This window comes from Marmota flaviventris, chromosome 4, assembly GCF_047511675.1.
Source record: "Marmota flaviventris isolate mMarFla1 chromosome 4, mMarFla1.hap1, whole genome shotgun sequence".
Taxonomy (NCBI): Eukaryota; Metazoa; Chordata; class Mammalia; order Rodentia; family Sciuridae; genus Marmota; species Marmota flaviventris.
In genome coordinates, this window is record NC_092501.1 from 11,012,401 (window position 1) to 11,027,901 (window position 15,501).

The 15,501-nt window shown below is 38.5% G+C and overlaps 1 protein-coding gene across 4 annotated transcripts in view; it reads right to left on the reverse strand.

Annotated features, from left to right (window-relative positions):
- Positions 1-1,433: 1,433 nt before the first annotated feature.
- The window catches only part of Sec23ip (SEC23 interacting protein), a 48,823-nt gene continuing 34,755 nt past the window's right edge, over positions 1,434-15,501 (reverse strand). For 3 of the 4 annotated variants that reach the window (XM_071610849.1, XM_071610848.1, XM_071610851.1), the window contains 6 exons: positions 14,132-14,287; positions 13,661-13,763; positions 11,551-11,736; positions 10,745-10,907; positions 10,095-10,194; positions 1,434-3,113 (listed from right to left, as the gene is read on the reverse strand). In XM_071610849.1, coding sequence (XP_071466950.1) covers positions 10,113-10,194; positions 10,745-10,907; positions 11,551-11,736; positions 13,661-13,763; positions 14,132-14,287 — 690 coding nt within the window. In that variant the 3' untranslated portion in view covers positions 1,434-3,113; positions 10,095-10,112. The remainder of the gene's footprint in view (positions 3,114-10,094; positions 10,195-10,744; positions 10,908-11,550; positions 11,737-13,660; positions 13,764-14,131; positions 14,288-15,501) is intronic. The other variant, XM_071610850.1, reaches the window with a different exon arrangement.

The window sequence follows — 15,501 nt, forward strand, 5'->3', positions numbered from 1 at the left end:
TAGACACTGGAGGTTTACTATGCTTTTGAGTTTTTGGTGAGCTCAATTTGTAAAAATAAAATACCAGGACAAAACCGATAACCTGGTCAAAATATCACAGAAACATCAACAGACAAGTCAGCCGACCATCCATCCTGCACACCCCAGGGCAATGGCTGACAACAGGAGCAGCGTTGGCACCTTGGCACATGAAGAGCGTAAACTGCCAATTCGCCCTGGGAACAAACCTATTTTCAGAGTGCCATCTTGCTACGTAATAAGAACTACACTTGGAGGAAAAGCATCCAGTGTCTGCCGTTCAACTCACCCTCCTCCGAGTGGCAAAACTGAGTTCCCACCAAAAAAGTGCTTGGCATACACGGCGGCCCAGCACCAAGGTGGTGAGATGCCTCCCAATCAGATGCCTGAAACAACAGAACATGAACACCACCAGGGCCAGTCATCCTGGCTTGTCTGGGACAAGCCTGACCTCCAGTTCTTCTTATAGTCACACCAGGTTACCATTTCAGCTCTCAGAGCATCCCCCCAGCACAGCGGTCTCTACTCTAATGCTCATTCCCAAGGGTCCATGTCAATCACACCTTTCAGGAAACATACTTACCTCAAAAATAACTATAGCTTGTGTTGTTTCCTTTTCTTTTAATCATACTGTTCTGAGAAAACATGCTTATCTGCTTGGATTCAAGAAACACAAGTGACTGTCAGACTTGGGAAGCCATATGCACTCATGTACTACAGCATTAGCATGACTCAGTAGGCTCGAGGTTCTGGCCAGTTGTAAGACGACTCTTATCCTTTGAGTTCAGATACTAACATTTTTAAAGTTTTGTTCCAAACTCTGCACATGAACACTTCCAGAATGACTAAAGACTTGATTTTCCCCACCTAGGGAAGATAAGAGCATTAGTCTAGAATAGGGGCTGGGTAAGGTCTCAAGCTGCTCCTGAGGAGAGGAGGCAGTTTGGTCAGCTGTGCTCTCATCTTGTCTACAAACTGGAATTTGAAAATGTTTTCAATGAAAGAGTCCTGCTGCTTTTCAAAACCCTGCAAACCACCCATCTAGATGATCCTCTCGGGTCTCTTTCAAAGTGTCAAATTATGGTTTTGATTTTAAAAATTCCCTTATTCAACAAATATCTGGGAAGTCCCTCACTCTGTGGAAAGACTCTGTGCTCGCATGGTGGTGACAACAGTGACCAAGACTTTGCTCCAGACTCTGCCCTCAGGAGAACTATAAAAAGACTGTATAGTGATGGAAAAATAGGTCATCGGCCAGGTCCAAAAAATTCTATTTTATGTTTCTTCAGGTTTAAAATGAAATGGCAAGAATCCAGGCCTGGCACACATTTCTTCCACAGACAATGGCCCAAAGGCCCTTCTCTTAACCCATCACTCAGAAGACAGGCAGAACAAAACACAAAACTCACTGTAAGTTGAAAAATCAAACAGGATTTTATTAAAATATATATAAATAACCCTCATTTTTTTTTATTTCATCAGTACTGGGAAGTTAAGTGAAAATTAAGTGAAAAGCAATTTGTCCTGGTGTGGAGAAACGAAGGCCGGAAGGGAGTCAATAAATCTGTGTTCCAGCCCAGATCTGCCATGTATCAGTCTAGAAAAGGCATTTAGTGTTGTTCCTCAGCTAGAAAATTGAGGCGGTTGGAATACAGGCCATCCAGGGTCAACTGCAGCTCCAAAATTTTACAGTTCTTATTCTACTATTAGTAGCAAATTATAAAGTCCTGTATTAGCTACAAAGCAGCTACTCACAATAGAAAGGGAATAACACTGAACTCACAGGATTTTCCTTCTTCCCCAGTACTGGGGACTGAACCTAGGGGTGCTGTATCATTGAGCCACATCCCCCAGCCCTTTTTATTTTATTTTAAGACAGGGTCTCACTAAGTTGTCCAGGCTGGCCTTAAACTTGTGATTCTGCTGCCTCAGCCTCCCAAGTTGTTGGGATTACAAGCATGTGCCAGCACGCCTAGCTCAAAGGAATACTATTAAAGGAAGACATGAGAATACAGAAGTTTGCTGCTTAAAAAAATCACTGATGTTACTGTTTTATTCACACCAATTAGAATATATATACACAAAAATGTGTATCATATATAGCTTTCAAAAAATTCCATGTTCCATGAGAACTATGTAAACAATGTAAAATGTTTCCACTACATAACAAAAGAAGAAAATCAGCATTTCTGTGTAGGATTAGGAAAATATTTAGATAATTTGAATTTATGGTAAAACAAAGTGAAATACCACAGAGCAGTCTTTTCATGAAGTAGCTTTACAGCCTAGAAGCAGTACATTTCATACTTTCAAAGACTTTGGTATAAGGGAAATTAATAAACCAGAAAACAAAAACCTCTACTTTGGTTCTCACATTAAGTAGAACTTCAGCAATGAGGCAACTGCCAGCTTCGTCTGATGACCAAATGAAACCTGACATGTGCTCCCTCCTCCTTGTGTAGGTGGACACTCCCAGAGAGTCCATCACAGAACTTCTGGAAAGTCAAAGCATTTCATAACTAGGCTTCCGGTGGTGTGAAGGCTCCACAACACCGTAGACCCAGCGTGGGCTGCAAGTGACCTTGGCCACTTCCTCAGAAAGGACCCTGCATCCCAGCAGCTCAGAACCATGCTTCACATTGAAAGTATGACATCTTTCCTGAAAATCATGTTACCAGAGTTTCTCAAGAAGTCCATACCTGAATAAAAGGAACATACTGCACTAATAAAAAGAAAAATGTAAGTTTAATAGCCCATTGATGATGGTTTTTCAGAAACAGAAATAACCATTTGCATGCTACAAATATTTCTTCATTTAACTCATACTTAACTTGGACAACTATACAACTAAACAAATCTGAGGAATTTTTCATTGCATTATTTTTATAATTACATTTTCTCATCCATACTGTCCAAATGCAGTAGATTTTTTCATTTCCTTTTCGCTCCATGTGTTGCCTTCTGAATGAAGCCCACACCTGAGAGTCATGTGTGAACAACTGTCGACGCATCGCTTTTCAATCTTCCATCACAGGAGCAGACTTGGGAACATCCATGGAGAGTTCTTTCAGCAAGGTGATTTTCCCTGGGACTTTCTGTGAAGAGAAGAAAGTTTTAAAAAGAAAACTTGGTAAATGTCACAAATTTACAGTAAGAATATAATGCACTGCCGCTCCTTCCTGAAGTGAAAGAACATACAGGTTCATGCTCAACCTTCCTGAGCAAACACTGCAGACGGCCTCCAAATAACACAGCTGGGAGCGCACGGCCTCAGATGTGCCATCCGAAGGCTTGGGAGGGCACAAAGTTATTTCAGCAAGAGGAATCTTTGTAACAAAGCAAGTATGGAAAGTGAAAGACAAAATCTTAAGTTAATTATCAGGTTAATTTAAGGCTTTTTAAAAAAGCAATAAAAGGAAATAAACGTGAAAATATTATTTAGCTTAACTGGTCTCTGAATGAATCAAGCATAATATTTTCAATTATTTTATCAGTTTAGTATTAAAAACTTAGATTCTAGCCTAAATTTTATAAGCAAATACATATGGAAATAAAGCCACTAGAGTAAACAAATCTTATGTGAGATAAAAGGTTCTGACTGAGGTTTCCAAAATCCAGGAGTATTGTTTTTGGGTTTTGTTTGTTTTGAGAGGGTAGAGAGAGTCAAGACTGTGGTATACTGAGAACTTGTATTGCCAGACATTCAAAAGTAAAAAATCACCATTATTAACACACCATAGAGCATGCCATTGTTTTATGCACAAAATGAAAGATGCCCAGGAAAGAGAGTCTCAAAGGAGTCAAGAGACCTTCAAACAAGTAGGGATACCGAATGGCCACAACCCTGATTAGTTAGACATAAAAAGAAAAATCATCCAAGCAAAAGGGATGGCAAAAACCCCTCACACCTCTTATCTGACATGGGAAGAGGGGGGAAAATTCCCTGTACACTGAATGGTACCGTTGTTCCCTCCACCTGCAGATTCTGAGGTCTGAGTTGACACTACCAGCATGGACCAAGAACATCTCAAGTAGAGAAATCAGCTTAAGTAGACCAGGTGGGTAGTGACCCCCAGTGGCTGGCAGAGAACAATACATGCCCTCTCAGAAACCAACTTACAGTCAACAGCTGATGTTAAGATGCATTCCAAACTTAAGGATGCTAAAATAGGGAATATGACCTGCAATCAATGAAATATAATGGGGAGATAAATAAGTCAATAGAAAAGACCAGAAAGCTCAGGAAATGGGCTAGGAGTACAGCTCAGTGGTATGGCTTACTAATATATGAGGCCCTGTAACTCTAAAGCATAAACAAAATTAAAAGTAATATTATGAAGACATGAATTGATGTGTACATATTTTATATACAGAGGTATAAAAAATTGTTCTATATGTGTAATAAGAATTGTGATGCATTCTGCTGTCATGTATTTAAAACATTAAAACCAGCCTACCTCACACCTCCAGAAAAAATACAAAAGGGTCAGGAACAAGCAATTAACAAAAGAAGAAATACAATCAGGCAGGCATATTCATACACCAAAAATACTCAACTTCACTAGTAATGGATGCATGGACAGATGGATGGGTGCACGGACAGATGGATGGGTGCCCTGATATGGAACACTCTCCAAGACGCAAGGTCACTTTAAAAAAATGAAAAAAATTTTACTGTGTGTAAGCAGAAGTCTGGAAGGATACACAAAAAAGATGTCACTTCAAAAAGCTAAATAAGTGTTTATATAACTCATTCAGAAAAGCAAACGAGAACTGTAAGTATACCCCAGACACATGAGCACATGCATGCACACATGGTATAGGCTGATATGGGAAAATTACACAACATCTTAAGCAGAAAAAACAGGCTATAAAATAGCAAACAGTGTAAAACAGACTTAGAAATACTTTAACATTTTTGGTTGGTAAGATTATGGGTAGTTTCTACTGCTGCTTATTCTTTTCTGTATTTTCTTTCTTTTTTGTGTGTGTGATACCCAGGGGTACTCTATTACTGAGTTCCATCCCCAGTTCTTTTTATTCTTTTAAATTTTGAGACAGGGTCTCAGCAAGTTGCCCAAGATGGTCTATAACATGCAATCTCCTGCCTCAGCCTCCTAAGCACCTAGAATTCAAGGCACATACCACCACACCCAGCTCTTTTCTGTATTTCTTACATCTCAAGGCCCTACAAAAAGAAGTACAAATCAACACCAAAATCAGTAGAAGACAGGAAATTAATCAAAATCAGAGACAAAATTAATTGAATTGAAATCTTTAAAAAAAATTTTTTTTTTAAAAATCAACAAAACAAAGTTGTTTCTTTGAAAAAATAAACAAAACTGATAAACTCTAGCCAAACTAACCAAAAGAAAGAGGGGGAAAAACTCAAATTATTAAAATTCATAAGAAAAAGCAAATATCATCACAGACAATATTGAAATACACAGGATAACCAAACTATTTTGAAAATTTATAATCCAAATAAATTAGAAAATCTTGAAGACATCAACAAATTTCTAGAGTCAACCTAACCAAATTGAATCAGGAAGATACAGAAAATTTAAACAGATCAATTTTAAGTAATGAAATTGAAGACATCAGCAAAAGCCTACCAACAAAGAAAAGCCCAGGACCAGGGCTGGGATCATGGCTCAGTGGTAGAGCGCTTGACCTGCATGTGTGAGGCACTGGGTTTGATCCTCAGCACCACATAAAAAAATAAATAAGTAAAATAAAGGTATTGTGTTATACACAAAAAAAGAAAGAAAGAAAGAAAAAAAAAAGAAATTTTTTTAAAAAAAGAAAGAAAAACCCAAGGATGGATGAATTCTTAGTCAAGTTCCACCAGACCCTTAAAAAAAAAAAAAGCTAATACCAATCCGCCTCAAATTATTCCACGAAAATAGAAAAGGAGGGAACTCTTCCAAATTCATTATATGAAGCTAATATCACCCTGATATCAAAACTAGACAAAGACATATTAAGAAAATTTCAAACCAATATCCTTTATGAACATAGATGTAAAAATTCTTAATACTAGCAAATCACATATACACATTAAAAAGATAGTGTACCATGATAAAGTGGGGTTCATCCCAGAGATGCAAGGTTGATTCAACATATAGAAATCAATAAATGCAATTCACCACATAAACAGACTTAAGGTCTGAGTCACTATCGTGACTGCTTTTAAAAATGGCCTTCAAGTACGTGGAGCATTTGTTTTACAGTATGACAGCACCAATCAACTCTATCATGATAGAGTTGATTGGTGCTGTCACACTATAAAACCCCCATTCCAAATGGCACAATTCTCCTACCAAAACCTCCCATTCCCATCTTCAAATCACTAATGAGGGTGTTCCCCACTCCCATCTGTAACCTCTCCTGCCACCAAGTCTCTGTCATCTCCCATTCCTGTCTGTCTTTCCATTCCTGTCCCGCTTATTGGCTAACCCTTAACCCTGGCAAACCTAAACACCTGCTTACTGTGAACTTCACCCAAGGAGCAGAACATCACCAAAGAAAAGCCAGGCAATTGTGCCAACTGTACTGACTTCAAATATATGACCAAAATACCAAACGGGATTTCGGCCTGCAATACAATTCTATTACCCCAGGCTGGTAAATTCCTTTTCCCACACTGAGGTAATATCACCTGTTCCTCTCTCCTCAACCTCTCAAACCCTCTACACACTTCAGAGCGAAAACTGAAGTAACCCCAGGACCCTCCTCCTCCCACCTGCAATCAGTGTCTGAACTCTATGCCCTCCTCCAGGGCAGGGGATGCATCCCTGCTCCTTTCCTAAGGCTCAACTCTCCACCTTACCCTGGCCCCATGCCTCCCATTGCACTCCTTTCCCAATATTTCCTCCATCAAGTATCCCATTGCACTCTTATATTATCAATTTTCCCCTTGGTTCTGAATTATTCCTACTGGAAAATAAGCACAACTTACTACCATCCACTGCCCCCCTCTGCCTTACTTCCATTACTGTTTACAGCAAAGCTCTTTCCTCACTAATCCCCCACCTCTTCTCAACCTCTGTGACTCCTGCCAAGACATTAAAACGGCTTTGATCAAAGTCACTGATGATGTCCCGTATCTTCCTGAATCCAAGTCCTCTTCTTGCCTAACCTCTCAGCAGCATCTGACACTGCCTGAAGCAATCTTCCCTGAGCCTCCCTGAGATACAGCTCTTGGGTTTTCTTCACTTCACTGGCTCCTCCTTCTCCACCTTCAACACTCTAGGTGAACTCACCGTCTGCAGCTTCAAATGGCAAGTATATGCCCATGAGCATATACTCCAAAGTTACCTTGAGCTGAGCTTCAGGCCAACATCATTAACTACTGACTGGACAAACAGAACTACTCATTCCCCATGCCCCACACCCCGACAACATCTGTTCCCACAACAGCTTTGCCAGGGAAATGCACACTGACCACCCAACTGCTCACATCAAAATCCTAAGAGTCACCCTGAATTATTCTTTCCCTCACAGTGAATTCACCAGTAAGTCATGAACTTCCTTCAAAACAGACCCAGATTTATCACCTCTCATCAATGCTACCCTGTGCCCTAGTCAGTCACCACTGACTTTTTAACTATCCTCCCTGCTCTTTCCTTGACCCACTAATAGGACACCCTCCACCCAGCACCCACACAAGCTTTCTAGAGAAACCAAATCATGTCACTCCTCTTCTCAAAAGCCTGCAATGTTTTCACCCCATTTAGAACCAGGTTCTTCATCATCAAACCCACCTATCTCTCTGACTCCCTCACCCCCACTCTGCCTTCACTCACACCTCCAGCTACACTGTCTGCTCTCTGACCCTGAACCACAGCAGGTCTGCTCCCCTCTCATGACTTCTGCAGCTGCTCTTCCTTCTGCTTGTTCTTCCCCCATCCCCCCATATGTCCACCTTCTTCTCACCCAACACTCAAATTTTAATCCAAATGTCATCAAATTCAGCCAGGCATTTCCTGGAAATAAGCCCCATGTTATGGTTTAGATGTAGTGTCCCCCAGAAGCTCGCGTGTGAGACAATGCAAGATTTGGAGGAGGAATGATTGGGCTATAGCCTTAACCTAACTAATGAATTGATTCCCTGACGAAATTAACTGAGTGGTGGACAGAGCCTGGTGGGGTGTGACTGGAGGAAGTGGTTAATTGGGGGCATGGCTATGGGGTGTATATTTTGTATCTGCAGAGTGGAGTCTCTTTTTGCTTCCTGATCATCATGTGAGCTGCTTCCCTCTGCCACACTCTTCTACCATAATGTTCTGCCTTACAGTGAGAGCCTTGAGGAATGGAGCCTGCCTTTTATGGACTAAGAACTCTGAAACCATGCACTCCTAAATAAACATTTTCTCCTCTACATTTGCGCTGGTAGGGTCCTTTATCACAGCAGCAAAAAAGCTTGACTAAAACACCCCGGCTGCTCTCTATCATTTCCAATTTAATCTTCTCCACCAAACCTACCAATATTTGAAGTTGTGCATTTTAGGGATCAGGTTTACTGTCAATCTTCTCCCAGTAGAAGGTAAATCCCTTAAAGGTGAGGATGCAATCTTGTTGATTACTTATCCTCAGCATAAAAATGGGTGACTGGCACACAGTAGGTACTGAATAAATATTTGTCCATCAAGTGAATAACTATTTTATAATTGAAAATCTGTACTATGAGAAGCTTTTGACATTACATTCAGTTTATTTTAATATTATAATATCAGAAATGGTGGGAATTAATAAAATGATATATGATGTGATTATGTAATTGTTTTTTAGATGAAACTATTCTGAAATATTACAATATCAGAAATGGTAGGAACTGATAAAATTATATACAATACAATTACAAAGTAGTTGTTTAGACCAAACTATTCTGTTGACTAAGACTGCCTAATATATAGCATTAAAAAACACTGAAAATTATCTAAATGTTCATTCACAGGAAACTGGCTCACACACACGATAGGAATACCAAGTGAGCTGCCTGGCTGACGGAAAACAGCCAAGTTCAAGACAATATATTGAATGAGATCCCTTTGTTTTAAAAATGCATGAATATTTACTTGAATATATGCACAAAAATTTCTCTAAGGGAACCCCAGTGAAAATGGTTACCTCTCTAAAATGAGAAAGTGGAGGCTAAAGGGAATCTTCATTTATCATTTACTATCAGAAAACCAAAATGTGCTAAGAGCTACTTTTGATTTTGGCAATGTAGAGATCAGTACTTTTTATTCCATTCTTTCAAAGGCTTTAAAATTTCTTTTTAAAAGTAATGCATAATCTAGTGATGAAAAACAGGTATCCAGTGTCTCAGGAGGACAGTTAGGAACATAGAGCATGACAAAAACACAGACTGGCACACTCATCACAGACTTAACCCTCTTCTCTATTCCTTCTCTAAAGACTGGGAACACTTACAGCATCACCTTTGTTAGGGTGGCCATAGGCCTAGTCTATAGGTGTGAGAGAGTATTTGGCCACGCTTTTGCTTTTCTAATTTAAAAGGGATAGGCAAGGTAGACGCTGCTCTGCATGCCAGATACAGGCATGTCTGGAACGATGGGAGCATGTTATAACCACAAGGCAGTAAGAGCCGACACTGATGCAGGAAGACACTGTACAGGTGTCTGGTGGCATCAATCAACAAAGGAACCACTCCTGTCACTGAAGGAAAATAAACTCTACTTGTTTAAAGTGTTGTAAATGGGTAATGAGACCTATACCCAAAGGAATTCTCAACTGACATTTCTAGGATCTGTTTTTTAAAAAAAAAAAGACAAAACAAAAAAAAAAAAAAAAAAAAAACTAAAAAACTCAAATTCTGTGTAGTTTTGGAAAGAAGATAATAATAAATCAGAAATACATACTGCAAACTAATCCCCTTCCTTGCTATCTGTATTCTGAATTTAAACAAAATAAACGAACAAAAAAAAAAAAAATTTTTCAGAGGAAACAGAAAAGAGCAAAGAGAAAAATCCCAGTCAATATCAGCTCCATAAAAAAAGCTTCAGAATGCAAACATTCAAACTTTTTATGTATAAAAGAGATAAACTCACAGTAAAATAGAAGTCCGATCAATGCTGGGGCTGCTCTGGACTAATGTTCATTGTTCGATAAATTTCTTTAAGTAGTAGGAGAGCAGTATCTTCGGATTCCCTACCAAAAAGAAAAGCATATTTATTTAAAAGACTATTAGTAGAATTAACTCTGTGCACAAAGGTGGTAAATGCAGTTTAGTTGTTCTATTCAACTCTAACAAGGGCAAATGATGGCAAGGCAATGTGATCTCACAGCTATCCTTAAAAACTGCACAGAGACCAGCTTCAGAACAGTCAAGCTCTTGGTGATAAGATCATACAGAAGAAATGGCTTTCCTAAATCCCTACAACTCCCACTACGAAAGACTCCTACAAAAACAGTGTGCAAGCACCAAAGGCCTCTGGGTAAAGGCAGATAACATACCGCCACCTTGTGGATAACTCAAATATGCAGATTAGAAAGATAAAAAGTTAGAAGCATATTGCAAACCTCTATTCTGAATTTTTTTAAAAATTAAAGGAGAAAAGTTATGATTTGAGATATGAGTTAGAATTAACAGACCATAACAAATACTGAAATCAGTAAAAGAATCTCACTAAAACTAAACTGTCGTTATGTGATGGCACCTAAAGTCCTCTCAAATGTTATCAAAGTGAAGAACACTTACCAATAGCACAAATGACTCTGAAGAGCGAAAAGATATTCATTAAAACTCTCTATTGGCTTTTCTTGAAGAACGTAATCAATTCGGCGGCCTCCGTTTAACATTCCAACTTTTCCTAAGTAGTCTTCATCCTTGGAAAAATCTGGACTTTCAACAATCTTTTCTGCTAGAATTTAAACCATTTCAATATCAAAGTCAATCACTTAATCATTATCCTTTGACTTTAGCTGACTTTCTGGCTCAATGAGTATAAGGCTTGACACACGTAGCAACTGGGGAGCTACCAGGCTCACTCCCCATTCCTCCAAACAACAGGGGAAGAGAGAGGAGAAAGAGCCAACAGCTGACAGAAGTTGTGAAGATAAGGGGTGAGAAAGCATTGTAGAGAGAAAGGAAATAGAATTAGAATCTGAAAGTCAAACAAATCATGGCACAATGACCTGACATTGTATATGAAGTCTATAAGGACACAGTTAAACAACAGTATTAGGAAGATAACTTCTTTTGAGTCTTTAAAATGCCTGAAATACAAACACTTCTCAACTCTGATATTCCATTCTGGCCTTAAGAAACTCAACAAAATATTTAAAAGTTCAGTAACTATCAGTTAAAAACCTAGTTAACAAAGAATGATGTTGAAATAATGCACTTGATGGTATAGTTTACTATGACAAATTCTCCTTTATAGGAAGGATCTACACAATTTCACAAAATAAGACTAGAAAATAAAAGCATAATTAAGTAATGCACAAGTGTTATGGTTCATAAATAACATTTGTACTGGAAAATGCCTCAAATGTCAAATTTACCTTCAACTACTTGCTTTTCTTCTTCCTCTTTGATTTGATGGGCAACTTTCTCCAATTCTTCTTGCAACTGAGTTGAAGAGGTATGAGCACGGGCAAACTCATTAAGTGTCTGCCAAGCACTTTTCAGAGAGCTAATAAAACCCTGCTTCAAATCAGATCCCATTCGAGAGAGACTTTCTTTCAACTCTAAAGAGATCAAGAAAACACATCAAGTTAATCAGTCACTGGGTAAAATTCCATTATCACAGAAATTAATATTCCATTGAGAAGCTCTTCTTCCTCTCTTAAAGTCAAATATACAGAATGATTCAGCCAGAATGCTTAGCATGATAAAATAACATGATGAATCTTATTCTGTCATTTTTTATTTTTATTTTTTGGTACCAGGGATTGAACCCAGGGATGCTTAACCACTGAGCCACATCCCCATCCCCATCCCTTTTTATTTTTTACTTTGAGACAGGCTCTCACTAAGTTGCTTAGGGCTTCATCAAGTTGCTGGGGCTGGCTGTGAACTTGCAATCTTCCTGCCTCAGCCTCCAGAGCCACAAGGATTATAGGTATGTGCCACCACGTTTGACTTATTCTGTCATTTTTTTTCACGACTAAACTTGATCCAGCCCAAGAATATAAATTTCCCCTATCCATAGAAAGAAGTTTAAATACTACAAAAATATAAGCAACATTCATAAGTACTTTTTACTGGAAGTTTTTTTAAAAATGGACCCAAGAGACTAAAAATATCACTGCTTTTCTAATCTGTAACAGTGAAATGGTTTTGAGAATATAAGATTCTAATAACTACAATTTAAACCTCTACTTTAGAAATGAAAAAAACCTCTGCTCCTTCATTATTTCTCCTCTTATATAATAATCATATTTGAATTCAAGGTCTTTAAGTTATCAAATTTCTCATTTTAACTTCCAAAGAGTTAAATATTTTTTTAAAAATCATGCCACTAGCCAAACAAACAAAACACATCCCCCTTTTTGGGTGTGGGCGGGGGGACACTGGGAATTGAATGGAGTAGGGGGCATCTACTACTGAGAGAGATAGATACTCATTTATTTTTTATTTTGAAACAAGGTCTTGCCAAGCTGCCCAAGCTGGCCTCAAACTTGCAATCCTCCTGCCTCAGCCTCCCAAGTAGCTAGAAAAAAACTTTTTTTCTTTTCTTTCCTTTTTTTTTTTTGGAGGGGGGGAGCACTAGCACTAGGGATTGAACCAAGGGGTACTTAAATCACTGAGCCATATCCCAAGCCCCCCCCCCCTTTTTTTTTTATAGAGAGACAGGGTCTTGCTGAGTTGCCAAATGCCTCCTCACTAAACTGCTGAGGCTGGCTTTGAACTTATGATCCTCCTACCTCCGCCTCCTGAGTCACTGGAATTACAGGCATACACCACCAAACCCAGCAAAAAACATGTTTAAATAAAAAGACATGATCACTTTTCCTTTTCTTGTCCATGCTCACAACCCTTCCACCCAATCTTTTAAGTCTAGGGATAAGTAATACCCATAATTAACAGAAATTATCTATCTATTAGGCTAAATGATGTGTGTGTGTGGGTGTGTGTGTGGGTGTGTGTGTGTGTTTTGCTAGGGATGGAACCCAGGGCCTCAATAAAGCTAAGCATGTGCTGTACCACTGAGCTACTCCCCAGCCCTGCCAGGGGAATTTTTTTTAATAGGAAAAGTTTGTCTAATTACAAGAAAACAACACTTTTCTTGACTTAGACAACATCAATTTCATTTCTTTATTATTTGGTCATTAAGTGTTACCCTTCTTCCCAGTTTCAAAAACTGTAACCAAATTATCAAAATTTAATTATTTCTTATTGCTTTATTACCAACTTGCCCCATTTTCAATATCATCAAAAAGAAGGAATTCATTTAAAACTTTATACCTCCTTCAAATTCTTCCTTTTTCTGAACTAAGTAGAAAGAATTTAGTGTTACAATTTTCATAATACTAATATTAGTAATATTAGTAATATAGTAATATTACTAATATTAGTAATATTAGATTAGTAATATTAGATTACAAAATAATACTAATAATATAGATTATAAAATATCAGGAATGACAAGTTTTTACACTTGTTTCTTACCCAAATGAAGTCTTTTTCTGCCTTTGTGATGTGGGATGAGGACTGCTTTTAGATCCAAATCTGGAACAATCATAGGTTCTAATCTATATGCCACTGGATCAAGCTACAAATGGAAGAATTGAAAAGCTGTTTTGAATTGTATGCTTTTAGTTGGGTAAGAAAATGATAACTGGCAAATCAGAGATTGACTTTTTCCTACTCCTTATTCAAATACTGGCAATTTTAAGAAGTTTTTCTATAGTCTATAGGTAAAACTAATTTGCAAGCAAAGCAATAGAATTATTTCTTTGAACAGGATTTCTGTTATTAGAAAATAACAGACTATATCTCTTAGGAAGGAAGACTCAAGTCCTACAAAATCAAGATCAATATTAACTCCCAAGAAATAAGAACCTGAGAACCTTTAAGGTAAAGAGGACAGGCTCTTCATCTTTTTCAAAAGAAAAAAAAAAAAAAATTCAGTTCACTCACAGGATGATAAATATTGAAGAATCCTTTACAAGTAGGAAGCCTGTAGTTTTCATCTATCTTATCCACTCCTCGGATGGTAAGAAACATACCAACTGGAGATCCCAAAGCAAAGAAAATCTCTGGCTCGAAGTCTAATGAGCTGTAAATAACAGAAACCTAGAAGAAAGCAAGTAGCAATAAAAAAGATCATTCCAATATCCCAAAAGACAAAATTCTTTGGGATTTTCAAGTGTTCTTAGAGTAGTACTTAATTTAAACACAGAAGATACTCTTCTATGGATAGCTGCTGCTGCCATAGAAGACTAAAAAATTCTCTCTAAAATCTTCAGTCTATCACATCCTCTGGCTACAAATTTATTTACTCTCCAGTATAAGAAACACAGTATATAAGCATGACTGCATCAATTATGGTTATATATGTGGTTAAAACTGTAGTAATCTGGAGTCACACTGCTGGGTCTGAATCCACTCTTTATTCACTGTGTTATTTGGGTCTGGAATGTGCTCATGTGTTGAAGGTTTGGTCCTAGTGAAGCAGTGTTCCAAGGTGAGGCTTTGGGGGAAGTGATTGGATCATGAGGGCTCTGACCTCTTCAGTAGATTAGTCCACTGACAGATTTATTATCTAATGGCATTACTGGAAGATGGTGGAAACTGTAGGAGGGTGAGCCACATTGAAAGAAGTGGATCACTGGGGGCATACCCTGTAAGGTATTATCTTGGCCCTAGCCTTGATTCTCTCTCTTTGACCCCTGAAACCATGAGTCAAAATAAATCTTTGCTCTGTTGTTGTTTTTCTCAGGTATTTTGTCAAGTGACAAAAAACTAACACACTGTGTGACCTTGGGCAAGTTAACTTCTTCATGAGGACTACCTTTATTATAATTTCCATCCTTTTGAAGCCAGACAGGCAAGGGTTGGATCCAGAGAATGGAGGAATTAAAATGTTAATGCCTTCAGAACCCTTCCACCACCCTATAAAGATAACCTGCCCCTGTTCCAACCTGTCCCAGGAATTGCCCCTCCCTACAGGGAGTTATAAAGTTATTAATTAATGTGTGCTGGGCCGCTCCATCCTGCCCTTCCCCCTTCCCCGTTTCCCACCTTTAGGCCACAACACCCAGCATCTAGGAAAGAGATAAGGGGAAGAGAGCAGGAAAAGAACGGAATCCTAGGACATATAAAAAGGCAAAAACATCCTCGCTTCTTGGGATACCAGGATACTAGCTTTGGCCCCCTTCTCCCTCCCAGAAGTCTGTGTTACCCCTTTTAGCTTTATGTGCTTGCCTTGGTGTGATTCTCTAATATTATACTTCAACATGTGAGGGAGCAGAACTCATCACCAGCAACCCCGGAGGTATCACTTTCTA